The sequence below is a fragment of the Ovis canadensis genome, chromosome 1 (assembly GCF_042477335.2).
Source record: "Ovis canadensis isolate MfBH-ARS-UI-01 breed Bighorn chromosome 1, ARS-UI_OviCan_v2, whole genome shotgun sequence".
NCBI lineage: Eukaryota > Metazoa > Chordata > Mammalia > Artiodactyla > Bovidae > Ovis > Ovis canadensis.
The window spans coordinates 62403790-62422086 of NC_091245.1; the positions used below are offsets into that span (position 1 = coordinate 62403790).

Genomic DNA, 18297 nt, shown 5'->3' on the forward strand with positions numbered 1-18297 from the left:
AATTTGAAAACCCCAGAAACTATGTTAGGAGTTAACTATGTGAAATGTGATTTGGTTAAGATCAACTGCAAATTCTAAGCATATCTAAAGAAGCTAATGAAGCCTTTGATAGAAAACATTTATTCAAGTTACCTCAAGCAATGAAGAGATAATTGTAAAGATCAACATAGTGTAGTGGAGTAGTGGACACAGTTATCCCATAGAAATTAAAAAAAAAACAAAAACAGACTGTTACATTGATAGGCCAAACTGCGAGCAGATACAAGTTAGGGACCTCAAAGGCAAAAAAAATTTTGACTCCTCTAGAGGTTAGCTATAAACATGAATCACCTATGTGTCTCTTCATTGGCATCTCCCTACCAGTTCAATTAGTCATTGTCTCTAGACTTGATCTCTTTTTCTATTGTGCTTTACAAATAATTACAGCTTTCTCATAACATAGGCTTGCCTCATGAATATGATACTACTTCAGGACTTCCCTTTCTACATTCGTTTTGCTTCAGTATCTACTAATTATATACTTGAATCTTGAGCTCTTCTCCCAGTTCTAATTCCTAAAGGATTCATCGTTTCATATCAGGTCACTTTGTCTCCGGCAGCCAAGATTTGTCTTTAGTATTGATCCAGTCAGATATGACAGAGGAAATTGTAGCTCAACACATGACTTGTTTGCTGTTCCTTTAGAAGGGATATTATAGTAGGACAGGTTACCTTAGGATAATATTAATAGTAAAGCAGGTCTTGATTGCTCTGTCTTGAGTTCAATTAATCAAAAATTAGTTCTGAATTAAAATATCAAATTTTTAATGCACCCACTAAAAATGAAAGTTCTAGTCTCCCAGTTGGCATACTAGTTAATGAATACCCATGTGCTGTATTTATTATAGATTATTACCATTAATTCTTAACTGATAAATTGCCACGTGTGTGTGTGTGTGTATATATATATGTGTGTGTATATATATATATATATATATATATATATATAGTTTAGTCACTAAGTTGTGACCCACTCTTTTGCAATCCTATAGACTGTAACCCGCCAGGCTCCTCTGTCCATCCAATTTCCCAGGCAAGTATACTGGAGTACTGGGTTGCCATTTCCTTCTTTAGGGGATCTTCCCAACCCAGAGATTGAACCTGTGTCTCCTGCATTGCAGGTGGATTCTTTATTGCTGAGCCACAGGGCAAGCCTCATACACCTATAAATGGTATGGACCTAACAGAAGCAGAAGATACTAAGAAAAGGTGGCAACAATACACAGAAGGACCATACAAAAAAGATCTTAATGACCCAGATAACCACGATGGTGTGATCACTCACTGAGAGCCAGACATCCTGGAATGTGATGTTAAGTGGACCTTAGGAAGCATCACTACAAAGTTAGTGGAGGTGATGGAATTCCAGCCGAGTTATTTCAAATCCTAAAAGATGATACTGTGAAACTGCTGCACTCAATATGCCAGCAAATTTGAAAAATTCAACAGTGGCCACAGGACTGGAAATGGTCAGTTTTTATTCCAATCTCAAAGAAAGGCAATGCCAAAGAATGTTCAAACTACCACATAGTTGCACTCATCTCACACACTAGCAAAGTCATGCTCAAAATGCTAAATGCTCCAAGCTAAGCTTCAACAGTACGTGAACTGTGACATTCCAGATGTTCAAGCTGGTTTTGGAAAAGGCAGAGGAACCAGAGATCAAATTGCCAACATCCTTTGGATCATTGAAAAAGCAAGAGAGTTCCAGAAAAACATCTATTTATGCTTTATTGACTACACCAAAGCCTTTGACTGTGTGGGTCACAACAAAATGTGGAAAATTCTTAAAGAGATGACAATACCAGACCACCTTACCTGCCTCCTGAGAAATTTGTATGCAGGTAAGAAACAACAGTTAGAACCATACATGGAACAACAGACTGGTTCCAAGTTGGGAAAGGAATACATCAAGGCTGTATATTGCTACCCTGCTTATTTAACTTATATGCAGAGTGAAAGTGAAAGTTGCTCAGTTGTGTCCGACTCTTTGTGACCCCAAGGACTATGCAGTTCACGGAATTCTCCAGGCCAAAATGCTGGAATGGGTAGCCTTTTCCTTCTCCAGGGGATCTTCCCAACCCAGGGATCATACACCCAGGTCTCCCGCACTGCAGGCGGATTCTTTACTAGCTGAGCCACAAGGGAAGCCCCTATATGCAGAGTACATCATTTGAAATGCGGGGCTTGATGAAGCAAAAGCTGGAATCAAGATTGCCCAGAGAAATATTAATAACCTCAGATATGCAAGTGTTACCACCCTTATGGCAGAAAGTGAAGAGGAACTAAATAGCCTATTGATGAAAGCGAAAGAGGAGAGTGAAAAATCTGGCTTAGGAAAAAAAACAAACAAACTGAGATCATGGCATTCAGTCCCATCACTTCATGGCAAATAGATGGGGAAACGAAACAGTGACAGACTTTATTTTGGGGGGCTCCAAAATCATTGCAGATAGTGACTGAAGCCATGAAATTAAAAGACACTTGCTCCTTGGAAGAAAAGCTATGACAAACCTAGACAGCATATTAAAAAGCAGAGACATTACTTTGCCAACAAAGGTCCATATAGTCAAAGCTTTGTTTTTTCCAGCAGTCATGTATGGATGTGAGAGTTGACCATGAAGAAAGCTGAGGACCAAAGAATTGATGCTTTTGAACTTTGGTGTTAGAGAAGACTTTTCAGAGTCCCTTGGACTGAAAGGAGATCAAACCAGTCAATCCTCAAGGAAATCAGTCCTAACATTCATTGGAAGGACTGATGCTGAAGCTGAAGCTCCAGTACTTTGGCCACCTGACGCAAAGAACTGACTCATTAGAAAAGACCCTGACACTGGGAAAGATTGAAGGCAGGAGGAGAAGGGGATGACAGAGGATGAGATGGTTACATGTCGTCACTGACTCAATGGACATGAGTTTGAGAAAGCTCTGGGAGTTGGTGTTGGACATGAAAGCCTAGTGTGCTGCAGTCCATGGGGTTGCAAAGAGTCAGACACGACTGAGCGACTGAACAGCTGCTGCTACTGCTGCTAAGTTGCATCAGTCGTGTCTGACTCTGTGACCCTATAGACGGCAGCCCACCAGGTTCTGCTGTCCCTGGGATTCTCCAGGCAAAACATTGGAGTGGGTTGCCATTTCCTTCTTCAATGCATGAAAGTGAAAGCGAAATCTCTCAGTCGTGTCCGACTCTTCACGGCAGCCATTTTTATAGTTTTAGTCCTTCTACTTCCAAAGGTGTATTTCTACTTTATGTAAAAAGCTATATATATTTAACCTTAATTTTTGACTGAGAGAAATGAATTATTTAGTAAAAAGAGTTCTAGTCACAAGTCTACTATATTAATAATTTACCACTTTGTTGTATGGGATATATGATTTTCTTTGCATTTACCAGCCCTACTTATCAGTAGTATGTCATTTTAAATTATTATTATAAGATTGCATTCTTATCTAAGTTTTCATTTTGACTCTATTTTAAAGCCTTTTATTTTTCTGTTTACTTTTTGAATGAATCAAAGACCAGAAATGAGTGGAATGCTATAACTTAAGCAAGCCAAACCAAAAATCTGTTATAACCTTTATTAAATATTAAATGAAGAAAAAAATTTTAAAAACGCTACAAAATTCCAACTGATAATTACCCTATTCAGACATTGGTGAATATGTCCCTCAGTCCAACTCGACCTTCTTCATCAGAGGTAAGAGAATCTTTTTGTACTAAAATATAAGAAACACCTACCTACCATTGGTTTTTAAAAGTTTTGATAAAGCAAAAATATGGATTATATAAAGTATTATATACTAACTCCACTGTGAACCCAATTTTCTGTATCCCATTATCTGATTACAGATCTTGTATCTCTAAGGACCCCAATTATACTGGTACCTCCAGTGCATTGACCTTATAATCTTTTTTTGTTTGTTTGTTTCTCTTCTCAGGATACCCTCTCTAGCTGTCTTAAATATCATGGAGCATTCTTGATCATTCTTGCACATAATTTTGACTCATTACTCCCTCTCATTTCATTGTACTCCTTGATAAAACAAAAACCCTGGTTAATCTTCATCTGTTCCTCATGTATACCGACACTGGCACATGGCTGGAGAAAAATATACCAGCATAAAGACTATTCTCACTTCAATGAGCGTGAATCTCAAGTGGAACTTTTTGCTAGGAGGCAACAAGACTACCTCCTACTTATTCTCTGTTCCACTGTTTTAGACAACTATTTCATACCTCCTCAAACTCCAGTACCTTCTTACCATTTTTTTCTTTAAATTAACTCCAAACAAGTTTTCAATCCTGTACTCCACCAAAACCGACTGCCCTGTTCACCTTTACATTACTAAAGCTATTGTTTAATTCTTATTTCACATACGCTTGATCTGTATGTGCACAATAGTTGACACCATTGATCACTCTCTTCCTTGACATAATTCCTTGTTATTCATTCTCAGTCTCCTTTTAAAAAATATTTATATGTTTGGCTGCATCGAGTCTTAGTTGCAGCACATGGGATCTGTACTTTAGGCATGCAGGATCTTCAGTTGCAGCATATGGGATCTGTTTCCCTGACTAGAGATCGAACCTGGGTCCCCTGCATTGGTAGAATAGAGTCTTAGTACTAGACTACCAAGGAAGTCCCTGTTCTGTCTTCTTCTCTTTTAGGTGTTTTTCTTCTTCCTGATCTCTTGATACTGGGGAATTTCAGGGGTCAGCTCTTTGTTCTCTTCTCTGTTTGCACTCATTGTGATCTTTATCCAATCTAGTAGTTTTAAATACCAACATTATGCTACGTATTCACAAATTTATATCCCCATCCCAACCCTCTTTCCCAAATTCCAGACTGATGTTGTCAGCTGCCTACTTGAAATCTCCACTTGGATGACCAATAGACAACAGAAACTCAACATGTTTGAAACAACTATACTTCTCCCTGCAACCCAAACCTGTACTAACCATGACCTTACTCATTTCAGTTTATGGCAAATCCATCCTTTTAATATCTGAGGCCAAATACCTTGGAGTCATACTTAATGCCTTACCAAACTTCACTTCTTGGACACTCAGTTCAGTTCAGTCACTCAGTAATGTCTGACTCTTTGCGACTCCATGGACTGCAGCATGCCAGGCCTCCCTGTCCATCACCGACTCCTGGAGTTTACTCAAACTCATGTCCATTGTCAGTGATGCCATCCAACCATCTTATCCTCTGTCATCCCCTTCTCCTCCTGCCTTCAATCTTTCCCAGCATCAGAGTCTTTTCAAATGAGTCAGCTCTTCACATCAGGTGGCCAAAATATTGGAGTTTCATCTTCAACATCAGTCCTTCCAATGAATATTCAGGACTGATTTCCTTAGGATGGACTGGTTGGATCTCCTTGCAGTCCAAAGGACTCTGAAGAGTCTTCTCCAACACTGAAGTTCAGCTTTGATTAGACAGACCCTTGCTGGTAAAGTAATGTCTCTGCTTTTTAATATGCTGTCTAGTTTGGTTGTAGCTTTTCTTCCAAGGAGCAAGTGTCTTTTAATTTCATGGCTGCTGTCTCCATCTGCAGTGATTTTGGAGCCCCCCAAAATAAAGTCTCTCACTGTTTCCATTGTTTCCCCATCTATTTGCCATGAAGTGATGGGACCAGATGCCATGATCTTTGTTTTCTGAATGTTGAGTTTTAAGCCAACTTTTTCACTCTCCTCTTTCACTTTCATCAAGAGGCTCTTTAGTTCTTCGCTTGCTGCCATAGAGTGGTGTCATCTGTATATCTGAGGTTATTGATATTTCTCCCAGTTTGTGATTTCAGCTTGTGCTTCTTCAAGCCCAGCATTTCTCATGATGTACTCTGCATATAAGTTAAATTAGCAGGGTGACAATATACAGCCTTGACTGTACCCCTTTCCCGATTTGGAACCAGTCTGTTGTTCCATGTTCAGTTCTAACTGTTGCTTCTTGACCTGCATACGGATTTCTCGAGAGGCAGGTTAGGTGGTCTGGTATTCCCATCTCTTTTAGAATTTTCCAGTTTATTGTGATCCACACAAAGGCTTTGGCATAGTCAATAAAGCAGAAGTAGATGTTTTTCTGGAATTCTCTTACTTTTTCGATGATCCAGCGGATGTTGGCAATTTGATCTCTGGTTCCTCTGCCTTTTCTAAATTCAGCTTGAACATCTGGAAGTTCACAATTCACGTACTGTTGAAGCCTGGCTTGGAGAACTTTGAGCATTACTTTGCTAGCATGTGAGATGAATTTAATCTGAAAGAAAATAGCTGAATCACTTTGCTATATACCTGAAACAGAAAATTATAAATCAACTGTACTTCAATTAAAATAAAAAAGATATGAGAACCAAATGCATATGTTATCCTTGATTGGATTCTAGATTGAAAGAACATTCTAAGGACAGTTGGACAATAGGGGAAATTTGAATATGGACTAGATATCAGTTGACATTAAGGAATTGTTTTCTTAGATGTGTATTTTAATTATTCCATTTAAAACTGAAAATTACTCCCTCTTTTATCCCCCCCCGTTTTTTTGCCCTGCTCTACTAATTATTTTTGACCAGGGATGTTCACTTTCTAATTTTCTATATCACTTACCAGTGTTTTATATTTAATGTTTATTGTCTGTGTCCCTCACAAGGCTGAGACTAGTCTGAGGCAAAGTAGTCAGTTGTCTTTGGTGCAAAACTTAAAGAGGCACCAAAAAAATTAAGTTATTAAAATAAATAATAAAAGATTTCTAAAATGAAAAGTTAATGGAAAAACCAATGATGAACAGGATATCAATATTTTAAATAGAAACAGGATCCAATAATGCTATGCCTAGCCATTTTGGAGCCAGAGGCAAAAGGCAAAATATATATCCCTCTGTATATCTTTTAATGTATTTTTACTTTGTGTATTTATTTATTGTAGAAGAGTTAATTTTATTTTCATTTATTTAAAAAAATTTTTAATCATTGTTGATTTACAATATAGTGTAAGTTTAAGATGGGCTTCCTAGGTGGCTCAGTGTTGAAGAATCTGCCTGACCGTGCAGGAGATGCATGTTTGATCCCTGGGTCAGGAAGAAACCCTGGAGTAGGAAATGGCAAATCACTCCAGTATTCTTGCCTGAGAAATTTTGTGGACAGAGAAACCTGACAGGCCACACAGTCCATGGGGTCCCAAAGAGTTGGACACAACTGAGCAACTGAGCACTCCACAGGTATGTTTTGGGTATGAAAGTGAAAGTCACTCAGCTGTGTCCAACTGTTTTCAACCCCATGTACTATACAGTCCATGGAATTCTCCAGGCCAGAATACTGGAGTGGTTAGCCATTCCTCTCTCCAGGGCATCTTCTGACCCAGGGATGGAACCTAGGTCTCTTGCATTGCAGGCAGATTCTTTACCCTCTGAGTCATCAGGGAAGCCCCAGCACAGCAATTCAGTTATGCATGTGTGTATATATATATTCTTTTCCAGATTCTTCTCCCTAAGAAGTTATACAATATTCAGTATAGCTTCCTGTGCTATTTAATGTATTTTTAAATAGTTTTAATGAGAATATTATTGATGAGTTTACTTCCATTAAAGCCAGGAAAGTAAAATTACAATGAAGTTGAGTTTTGATATAAATAGAATGTTTAACCTTAAAGTAATGTCCTGAGTTTTAATACAGGCTTGCAAAATTTTCAATATTTTTTCAAATATGTTGTTCTGGAAAAAGTTAGCCATTAAGAAACGTATTTTTAAAAAAGCCTGTATATAGCAGTTTGCTTTTTTCTTTTTTTTCTATTCAGGCTATAATAGTACCATTCTACCTTTAAATTTATGATATTTTGTTCATCATGAATTTTCTTCATTGAATAGGTCTTTAAATATTATTTACCTCAATGATTGAGGCTTTGGTGCCACTTTAAATTTTGTACCTGAGGTGAGTGCTTCACTTGCCTCACCCTTCTTGTCCTGATACCTCATTAGAATATCAGCTACATGCAGGCATGGACCTTTGTTTTATTCACTACATACTCATAGTGCCTAGAACAGTACTTCCACATAGTAGGTATGTTTGTTGAATGAATGAATAAATTAAAATTCTCCATAAATTAATTTACTTTACAAAATGTTTCAAAGGCCAGGAAATGTTTTATTATTATAATTACTTTTTCTTTATTTTGCCTCCTCATTCAATTATGGAATGAAAGTATATACAAATACTTTGAATTATAATTCATGAATTGTATAAAAATATTGAAGTAATTACTTGCTTTATGAAAATGGAGTAAAATGTTTAGTTCAAGAAATATTTTTCTACTATAAAATATTGATATATTCATATAAATGATAAGGCCATATTTACTTCAAATTTCTGAAAGTTTTATAAATATTTATTATAGCTTTAATATTTACTATTATAGTATTAGTACATAGTATAGCTTTTAGCTGTTAATAGGATGGTATAACCAGAGAGTAATCTTTTATTTATGTATTTATTTTTAAGAATTAATTTATTTATTTTACTTTACAATATTGTATTGGTTTTGCCATACATTGACTTGAATCTGCCATGAGTATACATGTGATCCCCATCCTGAATCCCCCTCCCACCTCCCTCCCCATCCCATCCCTCTGGGTCATCCCAGTGTACCAGCCCCAAGCACCCTATATCATGCATCAAACCTGGACTGGCGATTCGTTTCACATATGATATTTTACATGTTTCAATGCCATTCTCCCATATCATCCTGCCCTCACCCTCTCCCACAGAGTCCAAAAGACTGTTCAATATATCTGTGTCTCTTTTGCTGTCTTGCATACAAGGTTATTGTTACCTTCTTTCTAAATTGCGTATATATGTGTTAGTATACTGTATTAGTGTTTTTCTTTCGGGCTTACTTCACTCTGTATAATAAGCTCAGTTTCATTCACCTCATTAGAACTGATTCAAATGTATTCTTTTTAATGGCTTAGTAATACTCAATTGTGTATATGTACCACAGCTTTCTTATCCATCCATCTGCTGATGGATATCTAGGTTGCTTCCATGTCCTGGCTATTATAAACAGTGCTGCGATGAACATTGGGGTATATGTGTCTCTTTCGATTCTGGTTTCTTCAGTGCGTATACCCAGCAGTGGGATTGCTGGGTCATATGGCAGTTCTATTTCCAGTTTTTTAAGGAATCTCCACACTGTTCTCCATAGTGGCTGTACTAGTTTGCATTCCCACCAACAGTGTAAGAGGGTTCCCTTTTCTCCACACCCTCTCCATCATTTATTGTTTGTAGACTTTTGGATAGCAGCCATTCTGACTGGCGTGAAATGGTACCTCATTGTGGTTTTGATTTGCATTTCTCTGATAATGATTGATGTTGAGCATCTTTTCATATGTTTGTTCGCCATCTGTATGTCATCTTTGGAGAAATGTCTCTTTAGTTCTTTGGCCCACTTTTTGATTGGGTCTTTTATTTTTCTGGAATTGAGCTGCAGGAGTTGCTTGTATATTTTTGAGATTAATTCTTTGTCTGTTGCTTCGTTTGCTGAGAGTAATCTTTAAATGCCCTGAAATTCAAAATACAGCATATAAGAAACTTCACTATTCAATCTATGCAGACATCTTAAACTGTTAGTTAATATTCTGACATCAAAATATATAGATAATATGCTTGGTCTATCGGAGAAGGCAATGGCATCCCACTCCAGTACTCTTGCCTGGAAAATCCCATAAACGGAGGAGCCTGGTAGGTTGCAGTCCATGGGGTCGCTGAGGGTCAGACACGACTGAGCGACTTCACTTTCACTTTTCACTTTCATGCATTGGAGAAGGAAATGGTAACCCACTCCAGTGTTCTTGCCTGGAGAATCCCAGGGACGGCGGAGCCTGGTGGGCTGCCATCTATGGGGTCGCACAGAGTCGGACACGACTGAAGCAACTTAGCAGCAGCAGCATGCTTGGTCTATAAAAACAACTTGAGCAAATTACTCATTCAACAGCCATTTTCATTTCCTATAAGAATTACTAATATTAATGTGAGGTCTTATTTACTTCAAATTTAAAAAACATTTTTTCAGATACAGACTTCCCTGGTGGTTCAGACGGTAAAGTGTCTGTCTACAATGTGAGAGACCTGGGTTCGATCCCTGGGTTGGGAAGATTCCCTGGAGAAGGAAATGGCAACCCACTCCAGTACTCTTGCCTTGAAAATCTCATGGACAGAGGAGCTTGGTGCAGGATACTGTCCATGGGATCGCAAAGAGTCGGGCGCAACTGAGCGACTTCACTTTTCACTATACTGTAGTGTATAATCATTTAAATGCTTTTGACTTTTAATATGGATGAGTAGCAAACTTTCATTGAAGTAAAAGTCTTTATTTGCTATAACTGTTTTGTAGAAATCTAAATATTCTTCTCAGTGGATGAATTCTAATTGAGGTCATAAAACAATAGAAAAGATGATAGTACATATAAGCACAGACAACATATAAACACAAACAATCTAAGCTTACAGACCTGCCCTATGTGGAAACAACAATTCCTTTTCCATCACTAGTCAGGAATAGGTTCTTCCTCAAATTCTGGTAAACAAAAATATTCCCCAAACCCCTGTATTCCGACTTCAGCAGGTTGGAACTAGCAATCATCACAGCTGTGTTAGGGAGACTATATATATAAGGATTTTATATATATATAGAATAAGGAATATATATATATATATATATATATATATATATATATAGAAGGATTCCATAAAGTCACACAAATTAAACTGTGTAGGTAGAGGTCAGGGAAAGGGGCAATGGTTGGTAATAGGAAATCTGATCTTGGCAACCTAGTGTCCTTATTGCAAGCCACAAATGTTTTGTGTGTCATATATATGTTAAGGAAATCTAGCACCACATCTAGGACATTGTTTCCAAGGGAAAATGTGCTCCAGTGCCTAGTAGCCAACTTAGCGTATTTCAGGCTCTTCATTTTGTTTTTTTTGTATGTGTTTGTTCAGAAGGATACATATATACCTTGTTTATTTCAATGATGTTTATTAAACTCAAATTCTAGAGGATATTAATTGATTTTTCTCACTTAAAAATGATTTTAACTGACTTTATTCTTAATTTATTCAGTTGGTGGAACTTTATGTTTTTTATGTCCCTGAAGGATCATGGAATTATAAGTTAAATACCATTTCAATCGAAGTTGTTAACAAATTCATTTCAGCTGGATTTATAAGGCAAGTATTTTGTAGTCACATTACAATGTGTCTGAAAAAGCAATCTTTTTTTTCTGCAGAGAAAAATGCTTTGTGGAAATTCAAAAATTGTAAGTGAAAAATATCTTGTTCATGTGATGGATCCAGTCCCTGTCTTGATGAATACTATCAATAAATAGTACTATGTAACTGTTAAAAAGTGCCATAGGAACAGATGTCACTTAGCCATAGCACTGCCACCTAGAAAACAGATTATAACTAACCTGTGTAGTAACCAGGCTATACACAAAGAGAATTAAGACCATATTTACCTGAAATTAGAAACCTACTGAAGAGCTGTGAATAGTGGCTAAACCAGTATATCTACAATGACTTTTTCACTGAACTATTTAAAAATAGAAACACAATATATATATATACATATAACATATATATGGGCTTCCCAGGTGGCGCTAGTGGTAAAGAACTCGCCTGCCAATGCAGGAGACGTGAGGCACACGGATTTGATTCCTCAGTCGGGAAGATCCCCTGGAGGAAAGCCAGGCAACCCACTCCAGTATTCATGCCTAGAGAATCGCATGGACAGAAGAGCCTGATGGGCCGTTGTCAACTGGGATGTAAAGAGTTGGATACGACTGAAGCGACTGAGCACGCACATAACATATATATTATTTCACCTTCACAGAAACACACATGATACTATGTGTTCTAATTGCCTATTATTTCTCTCGAGGACACCTCAGTCTTCCTAATCTTCCCCATCATTTTTTTCAAGCACATGAACTTCCTTTGTGTACTGGAACACATTAGACATAGCCCTACCTCAGAACTCTTGTACTTGCTGTTTCTTTTGTCTAAAATGCTCTTTGTGCCTTTACATATGCTATCTCATCTCCTTCATTCATGTCTTTTCTCCACTAGTACTTTTTTGTTTATATTTTCTCTCATCAGAATACTCATCCTTGCCTGCTTTATGTTTCTCTATAGTACTGGGCTTCCCTGGTAGCTCAGCGATAAGGAATCTGCCTGCCAGTGCAGGAGACGTGGGTTTGATCCCTGCATTGGAAAGATTCCCTGGAGAAATAAATGGCAACCCACTCTAGTGTTCTAGCCTGGAGAATCCCATGGACAGAGGAGCCTGGCAGACTGTAGTCCATGCTGTCACAAAGAATCAGATAGGACTGAGTGACTAAACAGCAACAAATAGTACTTAGCAGTGTCTTACGAATTTAATTTTTTCTTACTTACTTTGTTAATTTTTCACTTCCACCATTAGATTGTAAGGTCTATAAGGGCAAAAATATTTGTTTTGTTGATTGCCTTATTCTCAACCCTACAACAATATCTGACACAAACAGGAGCTCAGTATATATTTGTTAATTGAATGAGTTAATTATATAATATTCCCCTAAAAGTCTAGAAAAATAAGGACTCAGAACAAGAGCTTTAAATTTTAGATGTTGAGGAATGAAGTGTTCCCAGTAAGCAAAGGTGTATAGTCTGATGACATTTGATCATCAAAGAAAGTCTTAAGCACTAGCTAACACTGTCAAATTTCCAAAATAAATATCTGTGGCTAAGTCCTTCTTTAAGATACATATAATATTATATAAATATCATTGCATGGTTTTATTTTAATAAAAAAACTGAAGGTAGATTAGAAAAGTGAAATTGAAGGTAGATGAGAAAAGAAAATAAGTCTTTTTTAGTACAGAAAAGACTTTTATAAACTGTACATTTGGATAATTTAAAATTTTAATGATTTTATTGATTAAGTGACTTTTAACCATTTTGTAAAAAAAATATTTACAGCCTTCAAGCCTACAAAGTTCCAAGCAATGTAGAAACACAATATATTAAGCTATATGCTACTGCTAAGTCACTTCAGTCGTGTCCGACTCTGTGCAACCCCATAGACGGCAGCCCACCAGGCTCCCCCGTCCCTGGGATTCTCTAGGCAAGAACACTGGAGTGGGTTGCCATTTCCTTCTCCAATACATGAAAGTGAAAAGTGAAAATGAAGTCGCTCAGTCGTGCCCGACTCTTAGCGACCCCATGGACTGCAGCCTACCAGGTTCCTCCATCCATCAGATTTTCCAGGCAAGAGTACTGGAGTGGGGTGCCATTGCCTTCTCCAATTAAGCTATATATGATCTATTAAATTGGGCTTCCTTGGTGGCTAAATGGTAAAGAATCCGCCTGCTATTGCAGGAGACATGGGTTTGATCCCTGGTCTGGGAAGATCCCATATGCCATAGAGCAACTAAACCTGTGCTCTAGTGGCTGGGAACTGCAACTACTGAAGCCAGGGCACCCTAGAACCCATGCCCCTTAACAAGAGAAGCCACCACAATGAAAAGCCCTAGCACCACAACTACAGAGTAGCTCCTACTCATCACAACTAGAAAAAAGCCCTGTATAGCAACAAAGACCCCAATAAGCAAAGATGTATAGTCTGATAACATTCAATCATCAAAGAAAGTCTTAAGCACTAGCTAACACTGTCAAACTTCCAAAATAAATATCTGTGGCTAAATCCTTCTTTAAGATACATATAATATTATATAAATATCATTGCATGGTTTTATTTTAATAAAAAAACTGAAGGTAGATGAGAAAAGTAAAATTGAAGGTAGATGAGAAAAGAAAATAAGTCTTTTAGTACAGAAAGGACTTTTATAAACTGTAAATTTGGATAATTTAAAATTTTAATGATTTTATTAAGTGACTTTTAACCATTTTGTAAAAAAAATTTACAGCCTTTAAGCCTTCAAAGTTCCAAGCAATGTAGAAACACAATATATTAAGTTATATGTGATCTATTAAATTAGTATTTAGACTTGAGGTAAAAGACTAAAGCTATTGAATCTTTATTATAGCTGAAATCTATTTTATTTTACATTATAAGGCAATGTCATGATATTTCAGAGTATCTCCTCACCTAACTTTACAAGACCTGAGGGAGCATCTCAGTGAGTTCCTTGGTGAAGAAGCTGTTGCAGAGAAATTTTTATTTCTCAAATGCATTGGAAATAATCTAACTGTAGTAAGTTTTATTAATTTTTCATTTTGATTATAGAAAGGCATACCTTAACAAATTTTCTTTCTTAAATGCTTATCAACTCAATTCCTTAATATACTATGCAATATGTAATTTCAATCATAACAAAATGGAAATATCATTTAGCACACAGGTCATCAAGAAAAGATGGACCTTTCTGGTATATTACTGTGCACTAAAATATAGCAGGGCAGCGGCGGGTGGGGGGGTTGGTGTGTAAATTTCCCTGGGGAGAAAAGAAAGACAAATTTTAAATGTGATCATATATTTTAAAATTTAATAGCATTAGAAGCTGTATAAATGAGCATTTGTGGGGAAAAAAATGGATTCTCATTTGTTAGGCCACAACTAGCCTTGTTTGATGTGGAATGGCTCCAATATACTGTGTTTGATGGGGCAGGAATCAACTATTTTCAACTGAACACTCCTATTTGTAGCTTCAGTGGCAGGATTTTCTAAATAGAGAGTTTTCCTAGCTGAAATCTCAGTCCAGCAAACCATGAGATCTCAAAGTTTCTGGTTTCTCTTATTTATATAAGGTTTATTTCTCTAATCAAGATTTTCCCTACTTAAACTCTAAGTAGGCAAGAATCCCTTAGAAGAAATGGAGTAGGCCTCACAGTCAACAAAAGAGTCAGAAATGCAGTAATGCAGTATTTGGGTGCAATCTCAAAAACAGAAGAAAGACCTCTTTGTTTTCAAGGAAAAGCAATATCACAGCAATCCAAGTCTATTCCCCAACCACTAATGCTGAAGGAGCTGAAGTTGGATGGTTCTATGATGACCTAAAAACCTTGTTGAACTAACACCCTCCAATAGATGTCTTTTTCATCATAGGCAACTGGAGTGAAAAAGTAGGAAGTCAAGAGGTACGTAGAGTAACAGGCAAGTTTGGCTTTGGAGTACAAAATGAAGCAGAGCAAAGGCTGACAGAGTTTTGCCAAGAGAACGCACAAGTTATAGCAAACACCGTCTTCCAGCAACACATGAGATGATACTACACATGGACATCCCTAGACAGTCAATACCGAAATCAGATTGATTATGTTCTTTGCAGCCAAAGATGGAGAAGCTCTATACAGTCAGCAAAAACAAGACCGGGAGCTGACTATGGTTCAGATCATGAACTCCTTATTACCAAATTCAGACTGAAATTGAAGAAAGTAGGGAAAACCACTAGAACATTCAGGTATGACCTAAATCAAATCCCTTAGATTATACAATGGAAGTGACAAATGGATTAAAGGGATTAGATCTGAGAGAGTGCCTGAAGAACTATGGGCAGAGGTTCATAATATTGTAAGAAGGTGGTGATCAAAACCATCCCCAAGAAAAAGAAATGCAAAAAGGTAAGTGTTGTCTGAGGAGGCCTTAAGAATAGCTGAGAAAAGAAGAGAAAGGAAAGCAAAAGATAAAAGGAAAGATACCCATCTGAATTCAGAATTCCAAAGAATAGCAAGGATAAGATACGATAAGAAAGACCTCCTACGTGATCAATGTAAAAAAATAGAGGAAAACAATAGGATGGGAAAGACTAGAGCTCTCTTCAAGAAAATTAGAGATACCAAGGGAATATTTCATGCAAAAATGGGCACAATAAAGGACAGAAATTTTATGGACCTAACAGAAGCAGAAGATATTAAAAAGAGGTGGCAAGATTACACAAAATAACTATACAAAAAAAGATCTTAATGACGCAGATAACCATGATGGTGTGATCACTCGCCCAGCGCCAGACATCCTGGAATGTGAAGTCAAGTGGGCCTTAAGAATTACTACAAACAAAGTTAATGGAGGTGATGGAATTTCAGCTGAGTTATTTCAAATCCTAAAAGATGATGCCGTGGAAGTGCTGCATTCAATATACCGGCAAATTTGGAAAATTCAGCACTGGTCACATGACTGGAAAAGGTCAGTTTTCATGTCAATCCCAAAGAAAGGCAATGCCAAAGAATGTTAAAACTACCACATAGTTGCATTCATCTCACATATTAGCAAAGTAATGCTCAAAATGCTCCAAGCTAGGCTTCAACAGTACATGAACCAAGAACTCCCAGATGTTCAAGCTGGATTTAGGAAAGGCAGAGGAACCAGAGGTCAAATTGTCAACATACATTGAATAATAGAAAAAGCAAGAGAATTCCAGAAAAACATCTACTTCTGTTTCACTGACTACGCTAAAGCCTTTGACTGTGTGGATCACAACAAAGTGTGGAAAATTCTGAAAGAGATGGGAATACCAGACCACCTGACCTGCCTCTTGAGAAATCTGTGTGCAGATCCAGAAGCAACAGTTAGAACTGGACATGGAACAACAGACTGGTTCCAAATGGAAAAGGAGTATGTCAAGGCTGTATGTTGTCACCCTGCTTATTTAGCTTATATGTTAAGTACTTCATGTGAAATGCAGGGCTGGATGAAGCACAAGTGGGAATCAAGTTTGCCCAGAGAAATAGCAATAATCTCAGATATACATATAACACCACCCTTATAGCAGAAAGCAAAGAGGAATTAAAGAGCCTCTGATGAAGGTGAAAGAGGAGAGTGAGAAAAAGCTGGCCTAAAACTCAGCATTCAAAAAACGAAGACCATGGCATCCAGTCCATCACTTCATGTCAAGTAGATGGGGAAACAATAGAAATAGTGACGGAATTTATTTTCTTGGACTCCAAAATCATTGCAGATGGTGACTGCAGCCTTGACATTAAAAGTAGTTTGCTTCTTGGAAGAAAAGTTATGACCAACCTAAACTGCATATTTAAAAGCAGAGACATTACTTTGCCAACAAAGGTCCATCTAGTCAAAGCTATGGTTTTTCCAGTAGTCATGTATGGATGTGAGAGTTGGACTATACAGAAAACTGAGCACCAAAGAACTGATACTTTTGAACTGTGTTGTTGGAGAAGACTCTTGAGAGTCCCTTGGGCTGCAAGGGGATCAAACCAGTCAATCCTAAAGGAAATCAGTCCTGAATATTCATTGGAAGGACTGATGATGAAGCTTAAGCTCTAATACTTTGGCCACCTGATGTGAAGAACTGACTCTTTAGAAAAGACTCTAATGCTGGGAAGAGATTGAAGGCAGTAGGAGAAGGGGATGACAGAGGATGAGATGGTTGGATGGATCACCAACGTGATGGACATGAGTTGGAACAAGCTCTGGGAGTTGGTGATGGACATGGAAGCCTGATGTACTGCAGTCCGTGGGGTCACAAAGAGTTGGACAGGACTGAATGACTAAACTGAATTGAAACTGTAAAATGCAGTTTATTTCTATTCTACTCTAGTTTAAACATATTATTATTATGTATTTGCTTATTGGTTATTTGTTTAACTCTGCCTAGACTGTAGCTCCCTGTGAGCAAAGACCTTATTTTATTCACTATTTTATTTACAAATGCCTGACAAGGCTTTTAGCACTTAGGCATTTAAATGTTTATTGAAAAAATTAATAATGAGTAATAATGAAAAAAATAAACATCCCCCCCAAAGTAGTACTGTAGAGGAATTTGCTATTGGAATTCTTGGGCTTATCTACTAGATTTAAACATTTTGGCATAGAGTTCTGTTCCATACACAGAACATTAATTTATTGATCATAAGATTGTTTCCCTTAATCTCGGAAGAAAAAGAATTACTCCCATAAATTTTTGTTCTTTTTCATGATATGTAAAATTACTAAATATCAGCCACAGAATTCTGAATTGGAAACAATCTGACAATAATTAAAATCAAATTCTAAACTGTTTCTAATAACTGTTTGTTTTTTATTTTCAACAAATAGTTATTGATGTTTTTCTCTATACAAAATGAGAGAAAGAAAAGAATTGGACATAGATTTTTCCCTTAAAGAATATTCAGGATACAGGATGCTTGGGGCTGGTGCACTGGGATGACTCAGAGGGATGGTATGGGGAGGGTGGTGGGAGGGGCGTTCAGGAGTGGGAACACATGTACACCCATGGTGGATTCATGCTGATGTATGGCAAAACCAATACAATATTGTAA

General features: G+C 37.3%; 1 protein-coding gene across 1 annotated transcript in view; it reads left to right on the top strand.

Annotated features, from left to right (window-relative positions):
- Positions 1-3601: 3601 nt before the first annotated feature.
- Positions 3602-18297, top strand: part of SPATA1 (spermatogenesis associated 1) — a 55226-nt gene continuing 40530 nt past the window's right edge. Inside the window, 3 exon segments of the mRNA XM_069596456.1 lie at positions 3602-3734; positions 11144-11250; positions 14158-14275. Coding sequence (XP_069452557.1) covers positions 3699-3734; positions 11144-11250; positions 14158-14275 — 261 coding nt within the window. The 5' untranslated portion in view covers positions 3602-3698.